At 35.8% G+C, this 26,260-nt stretch overlaps 1 protein-coding gene and 1 long non-coding RNA gene across 4 annotated transcripts in view; one reads left to right on the forward strand and one right to left on the reverse strand.

Moving 5' to 3' along the window:
• Nucleotides 1–26,260, forward strand: part of LOC137233688 (uncharacterized) — a 540,569-nt gene that overhangs the window by 373,668 nt on the left and 140,641 nt on the right. The window lies entirely within an intron of this gene.
• Sema5c (Semaphorin 5c) overlaps nucleotides 1–26,260 on the reverse strand; it is a 311,922-nt gene that overhangs the window by 8,988 nt on the left and 276,674 nt on the right. For all 3 annotated transcript variants that reach the window (XM_067756943.1, XM_067756944.1, XM_067756942.1), the window contains 3 exons: nucleotides 6,531–6,738; nucleotides 5,814–5,990; nucleotides 5,506–5,649 (listed from right to left, as the gene is read on the reverse strand). In XM_067756943.1, coding sequence (XP_067613044.1) covers nucleotides 5,506–5,649; nucleotides 5,814–5,990; nucleotides 6,531–6,738 — 529 coding nt within the window. The remainder of the gene's footprint in view (nucleotides 1–5,505; nucleotides 5,650–5,813; nucleotides 5,991–6,530; nucleotides 6,739–26,260) is intronic.

Genomic DNA, 26,260 nt, shown 5'->3' on the forward strand with positions numbered 1-26,260 from the left:
GAGACTAGTTTGAACGCCTTTTAGGATTGTTAAAAGACTTCATCGTTTTTTTTTCGAAATCACTTCGAAATGTTGCGGGACGAATTTGAACCGAATTCAGGATCACTTCGGGTCTATATTTGGGACCTCTTTTAGAATTGTTATGGGATCACTAAGCGGATTATTTGCGAGTATATTTCGAAACCCTTTTAGAATGGCTAAGGAATCACTTCGGTTTTTTCTCGAAGCCAATTCAAAACATTATGGGACGATTTCAGGATCACTCTGGGATAAATATCGAGACTATTTCGAAACCCTTTTAGGATTGTTATAGGATCACTTCGGTTTTTTTTTTCGAAATCAATTCGAAATGTTGCGGGACGAATTTTAACCGATTTCAGGAGCATTTCGGACTTAATTTTAGGACCATTGTTATGGGATCACTGGCGACCACCGTGGTGTGATGGTAGCGTGCTCCGCCTACCACACCGTATGCCCTGGGTTCAAACCCCGGGCAAAGCAACATCAAAATTTTAGAAATAAGATTTTTCAATTAGAAGAAAATTTTTCTAAGCGGAGTCGCCCCTCGGCAGTGTTTGGCAAGCGCTCCGGGTGTATTTCTGCCATGAAAAGCTCTCAGTGAAAACTAATCTGCCTTTCAGATGCCGTTCGGAGTCGGCATAAAGCATGTAGGTCCCGTCCGGCCAATTTGTAGGGAAAATCAAGAGGAGCACGACGCAAATTGGAAGAGAAGCTCGGCCTTAGATCTCTTCGGAGGTTATCGCGCCTTACATTTATTTTTTTATGTTATGGGATCACTAAGGGATCATTTTCGAGTCTATTTCGAAACCCTTTTAGAATTGTTAAAGGTTCACTTCGGATTTTTTTGGAACCAATTCGAAACTATTGTGGGACGAATTTGGAACGATTTCAGGTTCACTCCGGGACTAACATCGAGACTATTTCGAAACCCTTTTAGGATTGTTATAGGATCACTTCGGTTTTTTTCGAAATCATTTCGAAACGACTGCGGGACGCCTTTGTAATGATTTCAGTATCACTTCGGGATTAATTACGTGCCTATTTCGGAACCCTTTTAGGGCTGTTAAAGGATCACTTCGGTTTTTTTCGAAATCTATTCGAAATGTTGCGGAACTAATTTGAACCGATTTCAGGATAACTTCGGACTTAATTTTAGGACCATTTTGAAGCTCTTTTTGGATTGTTATGGGATCACTGAGCGGATTATTTTCGAGTCTATTTCGAAACTCTTTTAGGAGTGTTAAAGGATCACTTCGGGACTATTTTCTAAATCATTTCGAAACTATTGCGGGACGAATCTGGAACGATTTCAGGATCACTTTGGGACTAATACCGAGACTATTTCGAAACCCTTTTAGGATTGTTATGGGATCACTTCGGTTTTTTTTCCAAATCAATTCGAAACTGTTGCGGGATGAATTTGAACCGATTTCAGGATCACTTTGGACTTAATTTTAGGACCATTTTGAACCTCTTTTTGGATTGTTATGGGATCACTAAGTGGATTATTTTCGAGTCTATTTCGAAACCATTTTAGAATTGTCAAAGGATCACTTCGGGTTTTTTTCGAAACCAATTCGAAACTATTTTGGGACGAATTCAGAATCACTCCGGAATTAACATCGAGACTATTTCGAAACACTTTTAGGATTGTTATAGGATCACTTCGGTTTTTTTCGAAATTATTCGAAATGTTGCGGGACAAATTTGAACCGATTTCAGGATCACTTCGGACTTAATTTTAGGACCCCTTTTAGGATTGCTATGGGATCACTAAGCGGATTATTTCGAAACCCTTATGGGACTGTTAGGGGATCACTGTGGAACTACTCTTGGATGAAAAAAAAAACATAGTCATACTAAGAATAGCCAGAATCCAGAGACCCTGAAGACATGCTGCCCATAGCAAGATGTTGTTGTGATAGGTTTTAGGCACACTTACAAATGTCTAAAGTTCTTTGCCGAATACAGATATGGCACGCATGGGAACTAACATTTTAAGATGCTATTCTGACATTTTCGGGAAACATAAATTCTCGAGAAAGAGCATATTGTTGTTGTTTTGGGAGAACACTTCTTCTGCCAGCGGTCGTTTTATTCCGACTGCAAGGCAATCTTAGCAAGATATGAGAAAGTTTGCAGGCAATCGGTTAACTCTTGACTCACCCTAATCAGCTACGCCACTCAACAGATCGTGTATATTGGGAATAGTTTGAAGAAAAGGAATGGACTGGGCATGCAAGGACCTGAAGAGGTTACAGGGGACCGGTGTTTCCTCGAGCTATCGACTCAGCATGAACTGTTTGACAGTGCCCGTAGACCATCAAATTTTGAAAGGTATAGAATTGTATCGTTACTCTTGGACCGTTTTGGGACTGTTTCGGAACTATTTCTTTTTCCTAAACTGCTTCGATGCAAAATCACTTCTGGCTGATTTTTGTTATCATTTCGAGACTATTTCGGGACAACTTTGAAACAATTTCGGAATCACTTCGGTATTATTTTAAGATTATTTCGATACTATTTCAAAACCCTTTTAGTCTTGTTATAGCATCACTTTTCAATGATTTTCGGAATCATTTCGAAACTATTTCGGGACCAATTTGGAACATTTAGGATCACTTTGGGATTAATTGCGAGACTATTTCGGGATGAAGTTGGACATTCAGGATCACTTTGGGATTAATTACGAGACCATTTCGAAACCCTTTTAGAATTTTTAAAGGATCACTTCGGTTTTTTCCGAAATTGTTGCGGGACGAATTTGGTACGATTTCAGCATCACTTTGGGATTAATATCGAGACTATTTCGTACGAGACTATTTCGTAACCCTTTTTGTGATTGTCAAAGGATCACTCCGGGATTAACATCGAGAACTATTTCGAAACCATTTTAGGATTGTTATAGGATCACTTCGGCTTTTTTTCGAAACTATTGCGGAACGAATTTGGAACGATTTCAAGACCACTCCGCGATTAATATCAAGACTATTTCGAAACCCTTTTAGGATTGTTATAGGACTACTTCGTAATCATTTCGAAAGTATTGCGGGGCGATTTCAGGATCAATTTCGAGACTAGTTTGAACGCCTTTTAGGATTGTTACAAGACTTTATCGTTTTTTTTCGAAATCACTTCGAAATGTTGCGGGACGAATTTGAACCGAATTCAGGATCACTTCGGGTCTAATTTTGGGACCTCTTAGAATTGTTATGGGATCACTAAGCGGATTATTTGCGAGTATATTTCGAAACCCTTTTAGAATGGCTAAGGAATCACTTCGGTTTTTCTCGAAGCCAATTCAAAACATTATGGGACGATTTCAGGATCACTCTGGGATAAATATCGAGACTATTTCGAAACCCTTTTAGGATTGTTATAGGATCACTTCGGTTTTTTTTGGAACCAATTCGAAACTATTGTGTGACGAATTTGGAACGATTCAGGTTCACTCCGGGACTAACATCGAGACTATTTCGAAACCCTTTTAGGATTGTTATAGGATCACTTCGGTTTTTTTTCGAAATCATTTCGAAACGACTGCGGGACGCCTTTGTAATGATTTCAGTATTACTTCGGGATTGATTACGTGCCTATTTCGGAACCCTTTTAGGGCTGTTAAAGTATCACTTCGGTTTTTTTTCGAAATCTATTCGAAATGTTGCGGAACTAATTTTAACCGATTTCAGGATAACTTCGGACTTAATTTTAGGACCATTTTGAAGCTCTTTTTGGATTGTTATGGGATCACTAGGCGGATTATTTTCGAGTCTATTTCGAAACTCTTTTAGGAGTGTTAAAGGATCACTTCGGGACTATTTTCTAAATCATTTCGAAACTATTGCGGGACGAATTTGGAACGATTTCAGGATCACTTTGGGATTAATATCGAGACTATTTCGAAACCCTTTTAGGATTGTTATGGGATCACTTCGGTTTTTTTTCGAAATCAATTCGAAACTGTTGCGGGACGAATTTGAACCGATTTCAGGATCACTTTGGACTTAATTTTAGGACCATTTTGAACCTCTTTTTGGATTGTTATGGGATCACTAAGTGGATTATTTTCGAGTCTATTTCGAAACCGTTTTAGAATTGTCAAAGGATCACTTCGGGTTTTTTTCGAAACCAATTCGAAACTATTTTGGGACGAATTCAGAATCACTCCGGAATTAACATCGAGACTATTTCGAAACACTTTTAGGATTGTTATAGGATGACTTCGGTTTTTTTCGAAATTATTCGAAAATTCGAATGTTGCAGGACAAATTTGAACCGATTTCAGGATCACTTCGGACTTAATTTTAGTATGGGACTGTTAGGGATCACTGTGGAACTACTCTTGGATGAAAAAAACATACTCAAAATAGCGAAAACTAGGCCAAGATTTGATCGAAATTTTTATATCCAATTATTTGTTTCGATAACTTGGGCAACACGAAGGTCCGTTGTGATACCACATACAACAAAAATAACGGTGCTACCTAGAGTCGTTGGGTAGTAACGATAAAGTTCCGAATGATACCGATCTCAACCTTGCATAAATCCTCGGGAGATCCAAGTGAGTCGCGACCGAAGTACATTCGCCTAGTTCTGGCAAAAGCTATGCAATCAAGGCTAAAGTGATTGGTGATTCCACCTCATCATCATCCATACAGCTACAGCAGGATGGAGTGTCCAGTTATATTGAAGATGTACCGCATGGAATACCCATGGGACAGTGCCTATCCTGCCATCCACTTTCGGCCAGAAGGATTTTACTACCCTGCAAGAGGTGGTGTCCGCTCAACGTTTGCTGAGCTGATTCGAGGCCCAGCTATGGAGGAGCAAACCACAGGTGGCCAGCTGAATCCCGAAATCCCTACAGCCATCTTCATCCGTTCAGTTGTACCGCTACGGGCTAAGATATCCTCTTGAAAGTTACCCGGGATATCACTATGGACCGGGACCCAGATAATCTTAATTATAAAATAGTTCGATGCAATCGCAAGCGAGGTCAGGCACTCCCAAACCACCTCGGTCGCACTGTAGTGAACTCAAGGCCTTGATAGCCACTTGGCTATCAGAGTAGATGTTAAATTCCCTAACCGTAGTAGCACTGGATAGCATTTCATCCACCGCATCCTTAATCGCAGCAACTTCTGCTTGGAATACACTGCAGTGGTCAGCCAACTTAAACTTGCGGCTTACATTTAGCTATTGACAAAAGACCCCCCACCAACCTTTCCGTCCCACTTCGACCCATCCGTGACAAGTTAACCGGTCCCCTGCCCCAGATAATTCCTCTTCCCCACTCCTCTCTCGGGGGGATGACTGGGGTGAAAGTTGTATAGGGAGCAGTTATCGGCATACAATAGTCCGTCCTGTCCGGGATAAAGTCAAAACTGGTAAGAAGGTTAGAGTGTCCGAAGTTAGAAAGCCTGGATGTATGTTTAGTATGACATTCAGTGCCAAGGTTATGTTTCGATATCGATAAGTACTCACCTTTCCCCAACTGCTGTACTCTACAGCCGGCTCACGGAACAGGAAATAAACGAAATTACCAGCCTCAAAGCTACCAACGAAATGAGGATTATTCAGCCAATTGGTGTTATATTGTTGGGTGCGCACAATGTGGCGATAGCCGAACTGCAAAAAAAATATAATTAAAAAAAAAGTAAAAAAACAAAGACTTGAAGTTTTCAAATAAAAAAAAAAATAAAATAAAAATGAAACCGAAAAAAGTTTACGAGAAAATAATAGAAATGTTAAATATAAATGTATATTTTTTCAAACAAGCAGCTGTAACTTACAATTTTCTTTGGTTGCACTTCAGTACGCAAAATCGCCGCATCGCCACCTGAAAAATCTGTCGCAGTGCCCACAAACATTTTATCATTGCTGGACATTAGACTTGTTATGCTTGAATGCGGATTGAAGGGACACTTTCCCACACCATTGTCATACGCCACAACAGTAAGGTTCTCCATCTAGTGAGTAGAAAAGAAAAAAAAACAGTACATAATAGAAAAAGATCTCAATGGTAACGAAGCGTGAAAAATGACAAGACAAGAGATTACAAAATCCAATGAATTATTGATTGCAATGCGAATTAAGCAAATAAAGAGTCAAACATACTACTAAACAAGCAAACAGCAAAACACAAAACAATCAAGCATGAAATGAAACAAACACGAAACAAGCAATGGACAACAAGTCAAGTATGCCAATAAGAGCAAAAAAAAAAAATAAAAATAAAAAAACACAACAAGCAATAATCCCACCAGCTTACATTCAACTTTACTGCTAAATGAATATTTTGTTGCTAAGCCTTATTACACTGGTTTTTTATGTATTTTGTTTGCAATTTTGATTTGTCTTTTTTTTTTTTTTGTAATTTTTTTTGTTGTAAACTTATGCCAAAGCTTGATTGCTAGTTGCGTTGATTGTTGTTAGTATGTAAGTTTTTGGTCTCTTGTCACTAATTTTGTTGTTGCGTTTATTTCTTTTACATATGTCTGAGTACCAACCTGGCGCCATGAACATTGCGGTTGAAAGGCGTTCGTCCCACACGCGTACAATTGATTCTCACCATAGCTCTGTAATACGCGCACATAATTGCGACACAAACGTTCCGATTGGCCTTTTACCTGACAAATACCAATCTGTTCGGGCGGTGCTGCCCAAATGGCACGTTCCAGTGGCTCCAAATCGAAGGACATTCGATAAATTGTGTCGCTGTTAATATGAAATAAGAAGAAAAAAATGAGTTGGTTATTTTTTGAGTTGTAATGAGAATGTACGATTTGAAAAAAAATGTGTGTGGTTGTTAAAAATTATAAAAACATTAAATTAAACGTTAAAATATTTGCAAAAATCTAAATAAAGGTATATAGGAAATTTATTAGCCTAATATTTGAAGTATTTATGCGTTTTAAGAGCTGTTTTGATTGCTTTCGGTTTCTTTTAATTTTAATATACAGTTGCGGACACGAAAAGAGCAGTAAAAATGTTTAGCAAATTTTACGAATTTTTTGTTTTTGTTTATTTTTTTAAGTTTAGAGAAAATTTAAATGAATTGTGTAACTGAAATATCTGAGAAACGTTTTCGAAAAATTCGCGAAGTTTTAAAAAACTTGGCTGAAAATTTCGGATTTAGTATAAATGCTTTAATGAATTGTGTAGCTAAAATTATGCAAACGATCTCAAAAAAAATCGATTATTCGGTAAGTATTAAAAAATCTGCTTGAAAATTTCGAATTTTTATTTTGTCTTTGATTCCTTTTAATTTAGGGAAACACTTCAATTAATGAATTAATGAACTAAAACTATGCAAACCAAGCTCAAAAACGTTTTCAAAAAAATTTCAAAATTTGGCAAGTGTTTAAATGTCTGTATGAGAATTTCGAATTTCGATTTTTTTTTTATTTCCGTACATTTAAAAATCTGCTTGAAAATTTTGAATTTCGGTTTTTGTTTGGTCAGTTTAGGAAAAAAAACTTCAATGAACTATGTAACTCAAACTATGCAAACCCATTTCAGAAACGTTTTCGAAAAAAATTAAAAAAAAAAAAAATTCGGGAAGTGCTTAAAAATCTTGAAATTTTCGAATTTCGAATATTTTTAATTCGGTCAATTTAGAAAGAAACTTCAATGAACTGTGTAACTAAAACTGTGCAAACCCATATCGGAAACGTTTTCGAAAAAAATCGAAAAATTACCAAATTTCGAAAATTGAGTTTTTCTTTAATAAACATCAATAATTTGTGTAACTCAAAAAATGCAAAACAACCTCGAAAACGGTTTCGAAAAAATTCGAAAATTTAAGAATTGTTTAAAAATCTGCTTGAAATTTTCGAATTTCGTTTTTTTTTTTCTGAAAATTTAGGAAAAACACTTCAGTGAACTATGTAACTAAAACTATGCAAACCACTTTCAAGAAATTTTTTTGAAAAAAATTCGAAATTTCGGGAAATACTGAAAAATCTTCGAACATTTTTATTTCAGTCACTTTAGAAATAAAATTCAATGAATTGTGTAACTAAAACTATGCAAACCCATTTCAGAAACGTTTTCGAAAAAATTCGAAAATTCTGGAAGGGCTTAAAAATCATTTTGAATGTTTCAAATTTCGAATATTTTTATTTCGGTCAATTTAGAAAGAAACTTCAATAAATTGTGTACCTTTAACTATGCAAAACCCATTCGATAAAAGTTTTCGAAGAAGTTCGAAGATTTGGAAAGTAATTAAAAAGCGGCTAGAAAATTTCATATATTTTTTTTTAATTTTCAAAATTTTTTGGATACAGTTTTGTAGACTAATAAATTTTTGTCTAACAAAGTGCATGTAACAAGTCTCTCATAATTCATATCGATTTTCGACAATTTATTTATTTTTTTTTCAAAGTGTGTTTCTACCATAAGAAGAGCACTTAGCTTTATGTTTTATATAGTAGGAAATACACTTTGGAAAAAATTTAAAAAAATCAATTCGAATTTTAAGAGACCTAAATTCTATAGCTTGTTTGTTTAGAATTGATTAACCTACAAAACTGCATACAAAAAAAAATTTACAAAATCTAAATAAAAGTTCGGCAATTTCGTCAAACTTTCTCGAATTTTTTCGAAAACCTTTTTAAGATTAGAGTGCATTGTTTCAGTTACATGATTTATTGAAATTTTTTCAAAAAGTAACAAAAATAAACCAAAAAAGAAAATAATTCCCAAAATTTGCTTAGCATTTTGACTGCTATTTTCGTGCTCACCACTTTATATACATTTAAATACTAATCAGGTGTTGATGTGGACAAGTTTACATGTGCACATATTTGCAGACAAAAAATTTTATGTTTTTGTGGGAAAGTAGAGCAAATGCAAAATGTAAACCGCCGCGTAGACAACAGGTAGGTTTTATTGGATGCCTTTTGATACCCAGTAAAAAATTTTGCTCAATGTCAGTTTGACCGCATTAGTACAACAGTCAGCTGACTACGGACGTTTAAACTGCGTCAAAACTAACCTAAGGACTGATACGTACGCAAAATATTCACAACTTCGATTTAACTGGAGGAGGGTCAAACTGCGGCAATCAAAAAAGCAGCTTTTTCGCTCTAGGATAGCACTGTCCCAGATGGAGGAGTGAAAGAAGGTCAATGGTCATAACATCAACACCTTATGACCACTTCAAATGGTCTATTCTCGGTTCGTTCCAGTGAAAAAAGCGATTAATCGGACCAGTTGATGAGGATTTATTCGAAATAAGAAGGACCTGTGAGACAACTGACCTGGTTTTTGAAATAAGACGCCTAATCCATGCTCTATGAAGGGTTTTTGTTTTTTTTGCTTGTCTCAATACCGTAAAAATATGATAGTGGCCTTTTTTTCAACGAAATGGTCTTAAGATCAAACGAGTTTCTCTTAAATGGCCATAAAATCATTAAAAATGTTCATAAAGCAATTGACCTTATGGCCACATAGTAGTCATAAGGTCAATTGGCTGTTCACTTATGTCACCTTACCGTCCCAGGTACAAAATCAAAGACCTTTGTTGACTGCCATACTGCTTTAGAGGTATTAAAAAAAGTTTAGAGGTGTCGAGTTTCGCTGGTTTCCATAAGGAATATCAATGTGCCTCTTTGTTGGCGAAGTGATGGCGACCTCAAGTTCCTCACAAAAGGCGGTGGTTTGCTGACCTAGAAAATTCAACGTGGCATCAAATCATCCCCGTGATGGTGGACTTGTACTTTAATGACACAAACGATGAAATTCCCCAAAATATTCGCGGAGTTTCATATCGCTACGCGAAGAAGAAAAAGATCACGAGTTCCCAAAGGTCATGTTGTTCTAGGAAAGGAACGGGCATTCTTCCCACACAGAATATGCTTGCTGTCAGGGTACCAACGGTTATCATAACAAATCACTGTCTTTTTGCAGCAATGCTTCGATGTGGCGTTTTTGCTCTGGATGGAAGGATGGATCTTTCGCGCCTACTTAAGTTAATAGGGGACAGCAGATGGTTTAAAGAGCATATGGTTGGTGGCTTCCGGCACTTAACGAACACGTTTTCTATGAACAAAAATATCTCCGAGTGGAAATTTCCATACATGACCTATCTGGACTTGAGAAGTGTCATATTTTCAAATCCATCGCAACTAATACCAGTACGGAAAAAATGTTGCTCGTAGTCAAATCACAACCGCGTTGGTATGAAACCAGCTTAGAGCAACCAGCTTCATGCCAGCTTTGTGATTGTTAGATGAACCGAATGCAGCTGGACTGGTCCTTACCCTCCTACACAAAGCATATATCGAACCAAACCTTACCCTCTGACGGTAATAGTCATCTAATATGGATCTGACTACACCGTAAGAAGACTTCCTAGTTTCTTTGCAACTTGCATCTAACCGAACCCCACAAAATTAGACATCCACAAATATGTACGCAGCCCTAAGGCAAGCAGGTGTATGAGATACGAGCCGGACCCGTGCGCATCTTGCGCAACCAATATAGAAGTATCTTATCAAATATCAACAGAAATCAGCTGTTTTATCAATCAATTAAAACTTACAGCTTGCGCTTCCATCTAGCGCATAGTAGCAACTGCCGGTAATGCAGTGCAAATATTCACAATAGTGCCATAGTACAAATAGCTTTATTTGTGTGCTCACAATCGTTTATTTTTAACAAATTATTTTAGTAAAATATACCTAAAAAAAGCACTACGACGAAAATTGCACAAAGCTCGCTAATAGCTTTACAACCAAAACTTTATTTATAGAATTGTATTCCAAATAAGAGCGAAAAAGGGACCCGTACATAAAAAAAAGTAATTAGAAATAATATATATGATGATGAGCTGTATCTGCTGAAATAAGTTTATGCATTTTGAACGGGGCGCACTCTACACAGTGAACATACAAAAAAGGTTGCATGCTTTTACTAGGTAATAGAGCGCCATCTGCTGGGTAATTGCATACCATATATTTAAAGTCTACGCTTGCCATCTATTGAACTCACTCACACACTGTTCAGATGTGGTAAGACAAAAATGGCTTCAGGGTAAATATTTACCAAACAGTTTTGATTAAAAAATTGTATATAAAAGGGTGGGCAGTTGTCGACCTTAATTCACATAAAATCTAATCGAATAATGCGTTGGTCCATGAACAAATTACTTTTTAAAAGTTCATATTAATAAACTTTAAAACTATCCACATACAGAGGTTGATGCCTCAAGGTTGCATGCAAATGTTTAAAATACAAAAACAAAATTTAGAAGCAAACAAAATTTCAATGCCATAACTCAAAGCGTAACGTAGTTCATTTGACTTGATAGTGGGTGGTGGTATGCGCCAAGCCTAAACAAATGGCAAACAGAACTAATTGTGAAGATTGGTAAGCTCAGACATGCTAATCCTTTTTATTAATATTTAAGGTAACATATCTATATATAGTATACAATGCTAGGCTTAAAATTCAACAATTCAGAAAAAAAAATGAAAAAAAGCAACAAATAATTACTCAAAGCAATGCATTTGCGCAGGCGTCAACAACTGTGTCACGCGCCGCCATTTGATTGCAGCCGATCATAAAGAATGTTTGGTTATGCAAAATATGCAAAGTAAACTACAGTCTGTTGCACTTTAATTTTGTTTCGCACATATTTTTAATAACCCAAAATTAAGAGGTTTTTTGAAATGAAAAAATAAAAAACAAATACAAATAAATAAAATAAACTAACATGTTTTTCGCCGCTGAAATTATTTTTTACGACTATTGTTGTTGATTTACTTGACTTACTGACTGACTGCCCGCTTAAATGACTTGTACACTAACTCCTGAAATATGTATGTACATTAGACTGGGTCGAAAATTATTTTTTTGTGTATGCGCAGTGGAACTTTTTTTCCTGAGCCCAAATCCTATCGAAAAATCGATAGCGCGGTATCGGTTAACTTTCGTCCATACAATTCGACCCACCCTAATGTACATTCAATGCTTGACCATTTTTGCAACTTAACGTCTTGCCTGCCGCACCTGCTCCACTACAACTCTGCATCGTTGCTGTAGCTGCTGCGGCTGCCGTTTTAATTACGAATGCAAATGCAAAATTTATGCGTTTGAGCACTGCAGCGCATGTGCACGCGTTAGCAACCTGTAACACAAGCAGCACTTAGTCAACAACAAAACATTGGCGTAACTTGCTTGCCATCGCCAATCGGCAAATCAACAGCAAGCAGACATGATTGCTGTTGGGGTACTTTTTTGTGTACCGAAATAAGTTCCCGATTCAAATAAAATGCACAATTTTCATGCGCACACAACCCTCCTATAATTTATCGTAATCGTGAGAAAATTCTCGTAATAGCTTACAAATCTCATCCGATGATATGTGATTTGCATGATGTGATATCGGGAAATATAAAGTAAATTACGTGTTGTATAAGTTAGGCTTTCTGTTATGATTTTATATCATCTTATACATTTATAATATGCATTTATATATTTAGTATGAAAGGATGTTAACGAATCCGTACTAAACTCATTTACGTAGTGTGATGTGATATCAATCGATGCATTATTTGATCTAACTTCGTATGTTTTAAAAATTGCTAATTTTGCATCTATTCATATCATTTGATATTTCACAATTAATTTGCTTAACTAATTATGATGACATGATATGATTTGTGATGTGATAAGAAATGATTCGACAAAGTTGTGTTATCTATAGAATATCAGGTGATATTTTCAAATATGAAACAGTTTGCATTGATCTGATCTTATAACCTCCAGCGGGCTTAGAATATATCCGCGGAAAGTATGCCTGTCGTAAGAGGCGACTAAAATACCAAATTGATTCATGGGGTTGCGTAGCGCAACCCTTCAAGGTGTTGCCAGCGCAAAATATAGCTTCTCCATCCCAATTGTCTACCTCACCTGCCCGTTACTTTAACAGCCGAAGCTCTGGCGACCCCAAGTTCCTAATGGATCTGGGGGGTAGGAGGGCGGGATGGCCTTGAAGGTTTCAAATGGTAGGGCTAGTGGTTGTTACCGGAACGTACCGGTTCTGCATCCGGCAAAGGACCATCAACATCGATAACACTCCCCAGACCTTCGGGGAATGTCCTCATCGCTACAACAATAACAAAGACATCTGATCTTATATTTTATTTCATTTGATTTCGACAATTTTATCAGATGTGACCTTCTATCAGTTAATATGAACCCCTTGATATTCCAAAATCATTTGATTTCTTAAGACGTTATGATGACATGATACGATCAGTGTTGTAATATGATATGATATTGGAGAAATTCGATTGTGACTATATGCCTACTTGTTATGCTACCCACTTAAATTTTCGGGCATCGTATTCACTGGATGTGATATTGAATGGCAATATGTTATTATTGACTCTGAAGGTCTGTTTTCTATAGGATATGAGGTGATATGTTCAAACTTGAACAGTTTGAATCGATGCGATCTTAAAATATTTTAATGACAATTTGGCAAAGCTTTGACAGCTTTAGCTGATGTGATTTCATATCAAATGATATGAAACCTTGATAATGAAAAATGGTTTAGTTTCTTAACCGGATATGATTAATTTTTAGTATGATCTGTAATATGATATGATTTGACTAGATTTATTATGGTATACATCACCCAATGTAATTTGTTGATATCAGAATTTGAGATCATATTCTGTTGCAATATGTTATTATTGGGGCTGACATGATGTCATCTAAAGTTCACATTTACGGTCTGACCTTAAAATTTGGTGGGTTTAATTTGGTTGGTTTAATTTGGTGGGTTTTGATAATTTTATCTGATATGATTTCATATTATATAATATAAGTCTCACAACTATGTAACTTATGTAAAAACATGAACAGTTTACATCGATGCGATCTTAAAATATTAAAGTGAACTTGGTGCGCTTTGACAATTTTAGCTTATGTGGTGTCACATTAGATAATATGAAACCCTTGATAATCGAACGTGATTTAGTTTCTTAATCCGATATGACTTCATGGTATGATCTGTAATGTGATATGATCTGATTTGACTAGATTCATTATGTTATACATCACCCAATGTAATTTGTTGAGATCAGATTCAGTTGCAATATGTTATTATTGGGCCTGGCATGATCTCATCTATAGGATATGATACAGTTTAAATATACGATCTGACTTTGAAATACTTGAATTCATTTCGTAAGTTTTGATATGATATAACTCTCACAAACTACATATGTGAGGATGTGTTGAAATATGATGTGTTGGAACTGGATATACCAAAAACATGAGGTTTAATAGCTCGATATGATGAGATGATATGGCCTGTAATGTTATATGATCTAATCTGACGAGATTCTTGATATAGTACGACATCACCCAATGAATGTAATTTGTTGAAATCAGATTCAATCAATCTGATCTTGAATGTTAATATATTATTATTGGGATACGATACACTTCATATTGATGTGACCTTAAAATATTTTAATGAATTTGGTATGTTTTGATAATTTCATCTGATGTATCATATATATCATATGATAGAACTCTAACAAACTATTTAAAAGCAAGTAAGAGCTTAAAAATTATTGGTACGATGTGATGACATGATATGTCCTCATTTCATTTTAAAATTATTTTGTGATATTTGCTGGCCTGTCAAAGTCGTTTATAATTGCACACATTATAACGGTGCGATCACATTATAATGTCGGGAACAGATCTGATGTGATATGATATGGTGTAACTGGATACGAGATATTTTGTATGATCAAGTGAGGTCCTACTTAAATCTTTGCATATAAATTGAATCGATGCATCGTCTTTCTTTTCATTTTTGATCAAATGTAATTCCATATCCTAGATACGAACTGCACCTTAAAATTATGACCAGGTCATAACTTTAAAATCGATCACATGTCATGATGATTTGATATTTTGATTAAATGTGATTTCATATCAAACATACGACCTGCCCCGCTAATTTGTTACTAAGTGGTAAATTCAAAATTGGTCACATGACATCTTACTAGGTATGATTTGACATTTTTATCAAATGTGATTTCCGTGCACCGCAAATTCGTAACCGAGTCGTAATTTTAAAGCGGTTATATGATATCTGACTTGGTCTGGTTTTACATTTTGATCAAACGTGATTTTATACCACAGAAATTTATGACCAAATTGCAATTTTAAAATCAGTTATAAACTTCATTTAATGATATGGCATCACCTCTTTGATCTAATGAAGTATCTTGTAATATGATATGATCAACTTACAGAACTCATGCAATATAACGTTATCTTGCCAATGAAATATAATCTGGTCTGGTAATATGATATCATTGATGTATAAACAGTAATATAGAATCACTCTTAACTTGTTGCAATTATGAATACAATACATGTCACATCTCCCTATATAGTTAAATTGAAATTAAAACAATAAAATCAGAGAATTAGCAAAAGACAAAAGGTACAGGGAAGGAAAAGTTAATGATAAAGTAAAATGTAATGAAAATCGGGAAAAGCACAGGCAAAGAGTAAGAGAAGGACAAAATAACAAGAAAAAAGCGAGAGGAATGTTGACTGCGCATACTTATTGCCGGTTTGATATCATATGTGACGGCATGATCAGCAAAACACATCACATGTAAGGCAAAATCATTAGAATCGCAGCGCATGATATGATTTGACATCGTGTAACCTTGTTTGCTCTTGTGTAGTATAGTACTATTTTATTAGATTGATTTTGATGGAAACCATTTGATATGAGTTATATTATGTAATAACTTTATTTGGTTACATTATTATATCACAAATTTAGATTTGTTGATGTGATATCAACCGATATATCAATCATATTGTTTTGAAACCTTTGTCTCATAACTTTAAGTACCTAAGCAACAAACGAAAGGATACCTAACACATTTGAAAAAATGGAAATTGACAAATTAGTACCAAACCGACAACAGTGCAAAGAAAAAGCGCTTGGGTGGCTCGGAACTGCTCAATGTTGTTATCCATCTTTCAACGATTCGGCAATTCACTTGGCGCGCACAGTCGATTTGTGACAACGAAAAGCGTTAAATTAGTTGAGGTCAAGCTAAATATTAATGTACATACTTTGTATAATCTACCAGAAACTTGAACAACATTAAACAACAACAAAATGTTGGCAACTTTAACAGCGGTAGTAAAAGAATGCCGCCATCAAGGCGCTAGGCAACCGCCCACATATGACTGGGTTGATAGATAAGTGCAATGGTACTATTAAGAACGCAAGAAAAAACAACAAAAATGAAAGCAACAACCAAATATTTAAATAAAAAGTTTAAGCCTTAAAATTATTACTGGCGTCGTTGAGTCGCTGTTGAGTGCCTAGAAAAAACTGGAAGTACGTACATAGCTGTTATTACATTACTGGATTACTGCTATTGTTATTGTTAATTTTTATAGTATTTGTTGTTGCTGTTATTGCTATTTTTGCATATTCGCAATCTGCTTTTTGAACATGCCTAGGCAATACACTTTGCAATTGAGCCAAATTTTACACGACTATTTAATGCTTAAGGCGGTGTGTATTGCTGCAAATTTTGTTTATTAACAGCACTCGTTGCGCATGCGCTTACATTGCTATGACAGCATGCTTTGCATATGTCGCCAGTAGGCGATAAAAATGTACATATATGACATTTTTGGCTTGTAAGGTGCGCGGTAGAAACAACCAACCAAGCGTTTTATGGCAGAGCAGAAAAAAAAAACAAAAAGCCAATTTTTTTTTTTTTTTTTAATATGAGGAAATAGCTTTTGGTAAAAATAAAGGTAAAAGCGTGAAGTAGAGTCTGCGGTAGACCTAAAAAGAGCGAACTATGGGAATACTAAAACAGCATTAAAATTCTAATCAAATCAGACGCGTAAACACAAATCAAGTTTTTAATTAACTGAAGCAACTAAATTCTGATCAAACGTGTGCTTCCTGGCTTGAGTCATTTTGAACTTCTACAGTTGTCGGAAGAGAAATAGCGATATTATCAATTCTCAACTATGTAGGGAATCGCTCCCTGAAAAGGGTACGTCCCAGCTGCGGCTCTTACTCATTAGTTCAGCATTGTTGATCTCAACGAGTTGCAGTGTCACACGCTACTTCTCCTTGAGTGAGTGGTAGAACTACCAATTCGGATGGTGGGAAATCTCTTCTCAGGCAATTATGACGTTCTCTCTTTCTTCTTTCTAATCAATCTCCATATCTACGTTTTATATTAGATCTTCAATTAATTATCGAGTGAGTTTTACTCGCTTGTGAATGCGCTTCTCGCGATGAAGACCGGATGCTGTACACGACTCCATGGAATTCCTCGAACAATCTCTCTTTCTTGAGTATATAAATTCATTTGAAGGAATAGGTTTGCAGCGTGATTTTACACTCATTGGAGTTTATGTTAGGTGTTCATGGGAGTATGCTTGCTCAGGCATTGCATAGATGCAAGTTGCTGTTTGCTTTAGCATGTACTGCTCGGGCGCCATTTTCCCATCAAGGATCAAACAGATTTTTCACAACCCTCTATTGAAAAAATCAATGATTTTTGTGCTAATCTCTATTAAACACGCAGTCTTAAGATTATAGCTGTTATAAGGGTAGTTGTTTTTAATGTCGAAGAGAGTGGTCAGCGAAAGAGAGAGATGATCGAGTCTCTCGATATAAAATAACACTCACTGGAGTTTGTGTAAGGTGTTCTTAGTAGTGTGCACGTTGAAACCGCCTCGGCAGTGCTGGTGCAAGTTGATGCGGTTTCCGCGCAGTCATTTGCGAAGCGGATTTCTGCTCGGGCGCCATTTCTCAATAAAGGTTTAAAGGGAGGTGCAACAACGCCACTGAACAAAACCACAGTATTTATGTGCTAAGAACTTTTACTCGCGCGCACTTACGATTTTAGGTGTTAGAGGGGTAGCAGATTTCCATCCCAAAAGAATGGGACAGCGAAAGGGTGAGCTTCTGAGATATCTCTACATAAAGATGCCCACATTGGAGTTTATTTTAGTTATTCCTTGGAGTGAGCTCGATGAAGCAGTGTTGGTGCATGTTGCAGTTTCTGCATAATCATTTACGGAAATAGGTCCTTACTCGAGCACCAGGGTTGTATCCATAATTGAGATAGCGCTCAATCAGTTGAGTATCCAGCAGACGTCTCACAAAACTCCACACACAGTATTAATATGCTAAGATCTAATACGCACATATACACATGAGCGGTAAGAGGTGTTAGAAGGGTAGCAGGTTTCGAGTTCCCAGGAGAGTGGGACAGCAAAAGGAATAGAAGCTCTGGATTCTCGACACAAATACGACGGACGTAGTAGCGTATTGTTTCCCTTCCACGGTAGGATGATTGGAGATCGGGGACAGTTGAGCAACAGTGGACGATAGTGGGAACAGCCGAGCTATTGCGTCCCTATAATAAGTAGAGGATGATAACGGAGCAGCGAAAGTGGGATAGCCGCTGAGTAGTAGTACCTGGCGGGGGTTGTAATGCAGCTAGAGAGCTACAACAGGTACAAACAGCTGAGCTGTATGGCACTAGACAGCCGATACAATACAAGATATAGAAATAGTAGCTATTGTGTAACGGAGAGTGTCCTAGTAGCGTCGGTGAAATAGCGTTGACGAGGTGATGATAGAGCTATAGTGAACGTTAGTGGATACTTTCTTCCGGAAACCTTGAATTGAAACTGTGTTCCTAAATCTGCACTTCTAATGCATAATATTATATTGCGAACAAGGCTTAATTTGGTTGCCTTTCACTACTACATATATAGACGTTGAAGCAGCTCGGGCGCCAGGTAAATTAGGGAATTCTGTTTCACACTTTTTTTTAACTTTGCCTATTTCAGAATTCTACAAACATTTGAACAATTGCTGGTAAAAGTTTGGACCATTTCGAAATAGTTCGATCACTGTTAGAAAAATCGAAGAAACCATTTCCTATAGGCTTACGTAAAGAGTAATAACAGTGAGTCCGAAATGATTGAATGAAGTCTTCAGGACTCACAAAAGTAACTTTTCGCGTCATATATCAGCCATTTCAAACTTAACTTTTATTTAATAAAAAAAAATACTGTTATTAATTTTAAAACGAATGTAGCATTTAAATACCTGAAAACCCCAAAAACTAGGTCACCAGGTAAATTACAGACATTTTTGTGGTTATTGCAACTGCTGATAGCGCGCGCAATACGCTTATTGATGATAATTATCATACCAAAAAATTATTACACAAATGTTGATTGATTGTTGTTGCGTGTACAGGTGATAGCTATAGACTACTTGTATGTATACAATCGAGTGAAAACAAGTGCAGCAAGTAAAATTATTATTGTTATTGAAAACGACAAGTATTAGCATATAAATTTAAAAAAATACTAACAAAAACAATGCAGAGTAATTACGATAATATAATCATATTAAACAAATAAAATGAGCTACCAATATCCGTATGTAACAAAAGCAGCAAGCATAAGGCGATAAAAAGTAAAACCAAGCATGAAACGAAAACAATGATCCAAATACTTCAAATGCGCGATGGGGTCGCTGCTGTGCGCCGACACACCGCCAGCGCTTTGATATGCCGCCAATACAGCTGATACAGCTTAATTTTGTACTTTTTTTATGAAGTTGCTTTGCTGTTATTGGGGTTTTTTCAATACATATGGACCATTCCATGTTGATAAGCCGTTTTGGGGAAACAATTTTCAAAACTTTTCGAAGATACCGATCAAAATTTGGACTAAAGTGGGCTAATCTTCTTGTGTGAAAACTGAGCCTGAGTTAGTGAGTGAGGAACAAGGCTAAGGACGGAAGAAAAAGAGATAGACTTTTTTTATAAAAAACAATACGGTGTATACAGTTGCGAACACGATAATAGTAGTGGCATTTTTTTATTAAACTTCATCAGTTAAGATATTGTTTATTTTTTATTTTAGACAATTTTAGAAAAAACGTCCACGAGTTTTGTACCTGAAACTATGCGAACAAATCTTAGAATGTTTTCTCAAAAATTCGAAAACTCAAAAGTTGTTTTTTTTTTCGAAAATTGCGAACACGTAAAAAGCAAAGACAATTTTTATCAAATTTGGTTAATCCATTTTCAATAATTGAAGAAAAAATTTCCATGAACTGTAACTGAGACTATAAAAACCAAACTCAAAAACGTTTTCGAAAAATTCGAAAATTCAAGAAAATAGCAAAGGCATTTCTTATCAAATTTCATAAATTAAATGTTTCCTTTTTTATATTCGATAGCTTAAGAAAAAATCTGATTGAGTTTTGTAACTGTAATTATGCAAATTAATTTCAAAGCCCTTTTCGAAAATTCGACCAAAGTTTTTCGAGTAATTCGAACTTCTTTCTTGTGAGCAGCTGTGTAAACAAGGCTAAGGACGGAAGAAAAACTTTTTTATAAAAAAAAAAACAATACGGTGTATACAGTTCCGAACACGAGAAATGCCACTGATTTTTTTATTAAACTTCATCAATTAAATTATTCTTTATTTTTTTTTATTTTAGACAATTTTAGAAGAAACGTCCATCAGTTGTGTTCCTGAAACTATGCGAGCCAATCTCAAAAATGTTTTCTAAAAATTCGAAAACTCGAAAAAAATTTTTTTTTCCAAAATTGCGACCACAAAAAAAGCAAAGACAATTTTTTATCAAATTTGGTCAATCAAGTTGTTCCTTTTTTATTTTCAATAATTAAAAAAAAAAGTTCCATGAACTGCAACGGAGACTATAAAAACCAAACCCAAAAACGTTTTCGAAAAATTCGAGAACATAGCAAAGGCAATTCTTATAAAATTTCGTCAATTAAAAGTTTCTCTTTTTATATTCGATAACTTAAGAAAAGCCCGTAGTGAGCTTTATAACTGAAGCTGTGCAAATTAATTTCCAAACCGTATTCGAAAAGTCCAAAGTTTTGCGAAGAATTCGAACTTCTTTCTTTGGAGTTTTTTCAATTTTTTCGAGTATTCATTCTAGCAAAATAAATATTTTAGGTTTCTCAAAATTTGCGTTGATTTTTGACAATTCCGAGTAGCGTTTCTTCCATATAAAAAAAAAGCCTTTCGTATGGAAGAAGAAAAAATATAAAAGAAAAATTTAAACACTTCGAAAAAAAAATTGTCACAAATCAAGGGGAATTTTGAAAGACCTAGAGCTTGTACTTTATGAGCCTAAAATTGATTGGGCTACAAAACTGCATGTTCGAAAAAACTTAGGAACCTCTAAATAAAAAGTTCGAAATTTTCGTAAAATTTTCTTGAATTTTCGAAAACGTTTTTAAGATTTGTTTGCATAGTTTTGATTACAAAAATAATCTAAGTTTTTTCTTTATCGAAAATAAAAAAAGAAAAATATAATGGACGAAATTTAATAAAAATCGAAACTCCTACATTCGAAGAGCGCATAGCTTTATTAAAAATCTCGAAATCTTCGTAAAATTTGATCGAATTTTCAACATTTTTTTGAAAAAATTATTTCCCTTGCTTTGCATAGTTTCAGTTACGAAATTCATAGAAGTTCTATCTTCTGCTATTTTCGTATTCGCTGCTGTACATGTGTACTGTCATGTACAAATGTATTGCATTTAATCTCTTCGTTATTACAAAATGTTGTCCTGCATTAAATTGTATATAGTTCTTGTTGTTGTTGCAATTGTGTATTGGTTAATTTCATTGTTGTACCTGTTGTAGATATTTTCATGTTGTCATGTGGCGCATGCGCGATGCTCAATTGTTGCTATGTACATGAATACTAACAATGAAAATCAATCATTTATTGAACTTTCGTACTCGAAATCACTTGAGTTTTTTTATTTTCATGCACATTGATTGTTTATTTAGGTAGCTTGCGTTTGCATTGCAATGTTCAGTAATTTTTTTTTGTTTTCTCACTTTGTATGACCTAATTATTAACTTAAATACTTACTTCGTGCGGAAAAATTAACAAATCATGTGCAATAATAAACGTCAATTACTAAACTTATTCGAACACATTTTCAAAATTTCTTGTTTTCTTAATAACTACATTTTGTGTATCTATGTAATTTTATCACTGCTTCAAAGCATGTTGAGCAGTTAACAATTTATAAAATGGCTAGAATTGTTGACAATCGTAAAATATTTTCGCAGAAATTGATTGAGTATTATTGATTCGTTTTGTTTTGTTGATTTTCCGACAGGGTGGATAATTGATGTGTATTGTAACGATTTTTCGACATCTCTTGTCAAATTGGGATTGGAGGCAAACCGGTTTTGGCGTTCTGCTATCATCAGTGTCATTTTTCGTTGTCCGACGAAATATGACTCTGATGATGGCGCAACGCCGACACCAGTTTGTCTCAAAACTAAATTTAACAAGGGCTGACAAAAAGTCGTTCCAATATACATGGATTGAGTATTACTTAAGTTTACCTAGGACCGCTTAGCATTAACTAGAGATGGCGAAAAGGGTCCTTAGCAATCGCCTCTGTAAGCGCCTTTTTTATGACTTTAAAGGGTAGCTGTCGAGGAAATGTCTATCTTGACCTAGTGAGATTTTTAATGTTATAAACTTAGAGCAATTACATCCCCCCGATCGGTCTTGGTCATGGCCAAATCAAATATTCATCCACTTTCTGACTGTCCCTTAAATTTGCGAAGGAGGGGCTCTAAATGGATTTTTGAGCGTGGAAAATCATGTTCTTAGCATACCTTGGTCATTAAAGAAGGTGTCTCATTTCTAGCAGCTTTCGTGTTACTCGGCAACTGGAGTGGAGTAAGCGCGCATGGTTCGACAACGTACTTTTTTTATATAACAGCCTCAGCTGTTATATAATCTCGGATATGTAATTTCAATCGAGCTTCTTTTTCGAGTTTGAGTTTAGCATATACCCGAGTAAAAGCATGGCCGTCGTAACAGGCAATATCCCAGTCTGAAGTACGGTGAAGTTACACAACTGGCAATAAGTGATGGACTTCGTAAATTAGGCCAACCGATTACCTCTACACCACGGCGGCCGCCGCGATTCTAATACCCAACTAGTCTGCTGCCACTTGACTCTAGGTGTTACTGCGTGCGGATTTACCAACCTCACCGGTTCGCTGGTTCTAACATCTTAGGGAAATGTGGTATTACCTGTTGTTTGCTAGCTACATGGGGTTAGAGTTGCCATCACCTTAAATGTCCTTCTCTCAAATAATTGAACAGAATAGTAGACATTTGCGAGCCAGTTCGGTATAGTTTCGGGACTATTTGGAAAGAACTTCATCGGTATATTTTCCGACATAAACGATATAGGCAATTGTGTCGAGCTTATTTTAGCCGAGCCATACACATGTTATTGATTTTTTATTGGCGTGCTACTGTCGGTTTGTCGATGTTTAATCGATTTTATATTGAAGTATTATCGTTATCTGTTTGATAACAAACGGATGTGTCACCGACAATTTTGTTCGATAACAAAAAGGTAGCTCGTCAATAACCGATATCTCGTCGATACAAAAACGATACCACGCTGGTTACTCGGCAATAAAAAACCGTTAACACGCCTAAGTAAATCAATAACTTTTAAAACATTTTTTATAACAAATCGATAAAAACAGATAACTCACCGAAAAAAGCGATAACACTTCATAACCTTTGTTATCGATGACATATTTATAACTTCATAACTTTCGTTATCGATAACAAATTTATAACAATTTGAAGGCGGTTCGTATCGATGACAAACAGTTAACACTTCCATGAAAAATCGATAGCTTTCCAGTAACAAATCGATAATATAAAAACCTGATAACTCATCGATAACTTTTGTTATATATAACACATTTATAACAATTAGATAACGGTTGAATCGATAACAAATCTTTAGCACTACGAAAACAAATCGATGACACGCCGTCCGGTTAGGGCTACGGTTCCGGTTTTAGTCTCCCGTCTTTCCAGTTGTTTCGTTTCCTTTTCTATTTTCCCTTCCCTCCCTCCCACCTAATCCACATTACTCCCATGATTACGCTACACCTACGTTCTGGACTCCACCTTACAGCATACTACTCCCGACACTTACATTTTGTATTCCTCACACAGAATGTCCCTCCAAACACTACGCTTACAATTACGTTTATCTTACGATAACATTCTGCACTCCCCCATACCGTGAGCAAAGATGTTTACACATCAATTCATATCAGACTTACTTATATCTCCTACATAAGTCTGGCAAACTTTCGTCGTGCATTCACATTTTGGTTTCAGTTAATACCACAATTAACCGATTGTCAGTTATGCTGTTGACGTGCAAGTCCATACAACCAAGACTGAATGCTTCTAATGGTCTTCGCGCATGCCCGTTTGATTAGTACACATTTTTCTACACCTTCAAATTGCGGCCTTGCTACCGTTTTATGTACAAAAATATTGTTGCTGTTGTGCTGTTTTACTAAGTTTTTAGTTTTCAAACAAGCCATACAACAAACATACAAACTATCTCTGACTTTTTTTTTTGTCAACCATAACAAAGCAGCGAGGGCTAAAAGTGAAGGCACCTACCTTCGAGAAAGAAACATACATAAAGATAGTACTTATGTGGCTATACCTACAACAAATGATTGCTTTCTACTTTACCAATGTGACGTTGAAACACAAAAACCACAATTCGTTTAAGCATGCACACGATATGATCGCTTGATCACTGCACTGTGGGATAGCTATGCATATTTGACATATAAATATGTACGTATGCATGGGGATGTCTGTCTGTTTATGAGTATCACATAAAAATGTGGCTTTTATCTGGGCATAATGAATTGGTTATCTTTGTGTGTATGTAAATATATACACAAATACATATGCACACAAAAGTCTACACATTTATGTGCCTTAGTTTTACTATCAGTGGGTTGCAACGCCTCTATTTATTTATCACAAGAACAACAAAAAACACCAAAGGCAAGCAACAGTCAAGTATTACAAGCCTAAGATTGACCACATATCGTTTGTTTGCTTCTTTGATATTCCCATTTTGTTGTTGTTGTTGGCAGTTTGATGTAGTATGCAACATCGTAACTGACAAGCCGTTGGTTGGTGTAATGTACCTGTTTGCCTTGTAGTTGAATGACCGTCTTATGCCACACAGCCAATCAAGCATACATATGCGTGGAAAAATAACAACAACAAACAAAAATCAAATTGGCCGGTTGTCTTTTAACGTATATATACGTTGTATGTGGTCACGGTTTATTTGTATTGGTGCATGGTAAATTTCAGGTAAAATATGCCGACAACGAATATGTTGCATCTTAATGTGCGACAGTAAACACGCTATAAAATGAACCTCATCCTTTTGAAAAGTTGAAAGGACAGATTTAGCAGACAACTCGAACTTTGTGCATTGTGAGGGGAAGTTTATGCGAAATTTTCCGCTTATTTGAAGAGCTCATATTGGCCATAATATTTGTGGCCGCGGTTTTTCGTCCGGAAAATTCAGTACAAAAATTTCCGAAATTTTCTTCTTTTTTTGTGTTTATTTTTTATCTCTTTTTGCTTTTTAATCTCTTTTTGCTTTTATACTTCAAAATACTGTAACGAATATTGGGGAGTTCCTGATAATGATGCACCTTCTGCTAACGTTCGAATCTCTGAACTGTCGAATAAATAACTCCAATATTATATTTTATTGCAAAATGGTCTTTATTTAGACTTCGGAATAGTACTTCACAATTATACTTCACTATTAGTGTGTTTAAATCAAACTGATTAATTATTCCTCAGCTTGCGCTGCTTTTTTTACTGTCTGTTGCCTCGTTCGCATATTTCTCATAAGGCTTATACTGTTTTCACACAGAAACTTAATGATCTCATTTCACCTTCTGATGAAATCGTAAATTTTTGCTTTCACACAGAAGCAACTGCTCGATTAGTATGAAAGATGAAATGTCAAGCGAGTAAAATGACAATGCTATATGACAGACAATCATGGCGGAACGATACAAGGTGGCAGCATGGTGACATACCTACAAACATAAAAAAAATTCCATGTACTTGTAAATTCGATGGACAAATGTCAAAATCGTACTGCGCCGGTAGTTCATGTATCAAATCAAATAAAAAAATGTTATAATCAGCTGTTCGATGCGGCCACTTTGTATCGTTCCGCCATGCAGACAATGACATTTACTTTGACAAATTACATTTTTAAGCACTGAA

The sequence above is a fragment of the Eurosta solidaginis genome, chromosome 5, assembly GCF_040869045.1.
Source record: "Eurosta solidaginis isolate ZX-2024a chromosome 5, ASM4086904v1, whole genome shotgun sequence".
Classification (NCBI taxonomy): domain Eukaryota; kingdom Metazoa; phylum Arthropoda; class Insecta; order Diptera; family Tephritidae; genus Eurosta; species Eurosta solidaginis.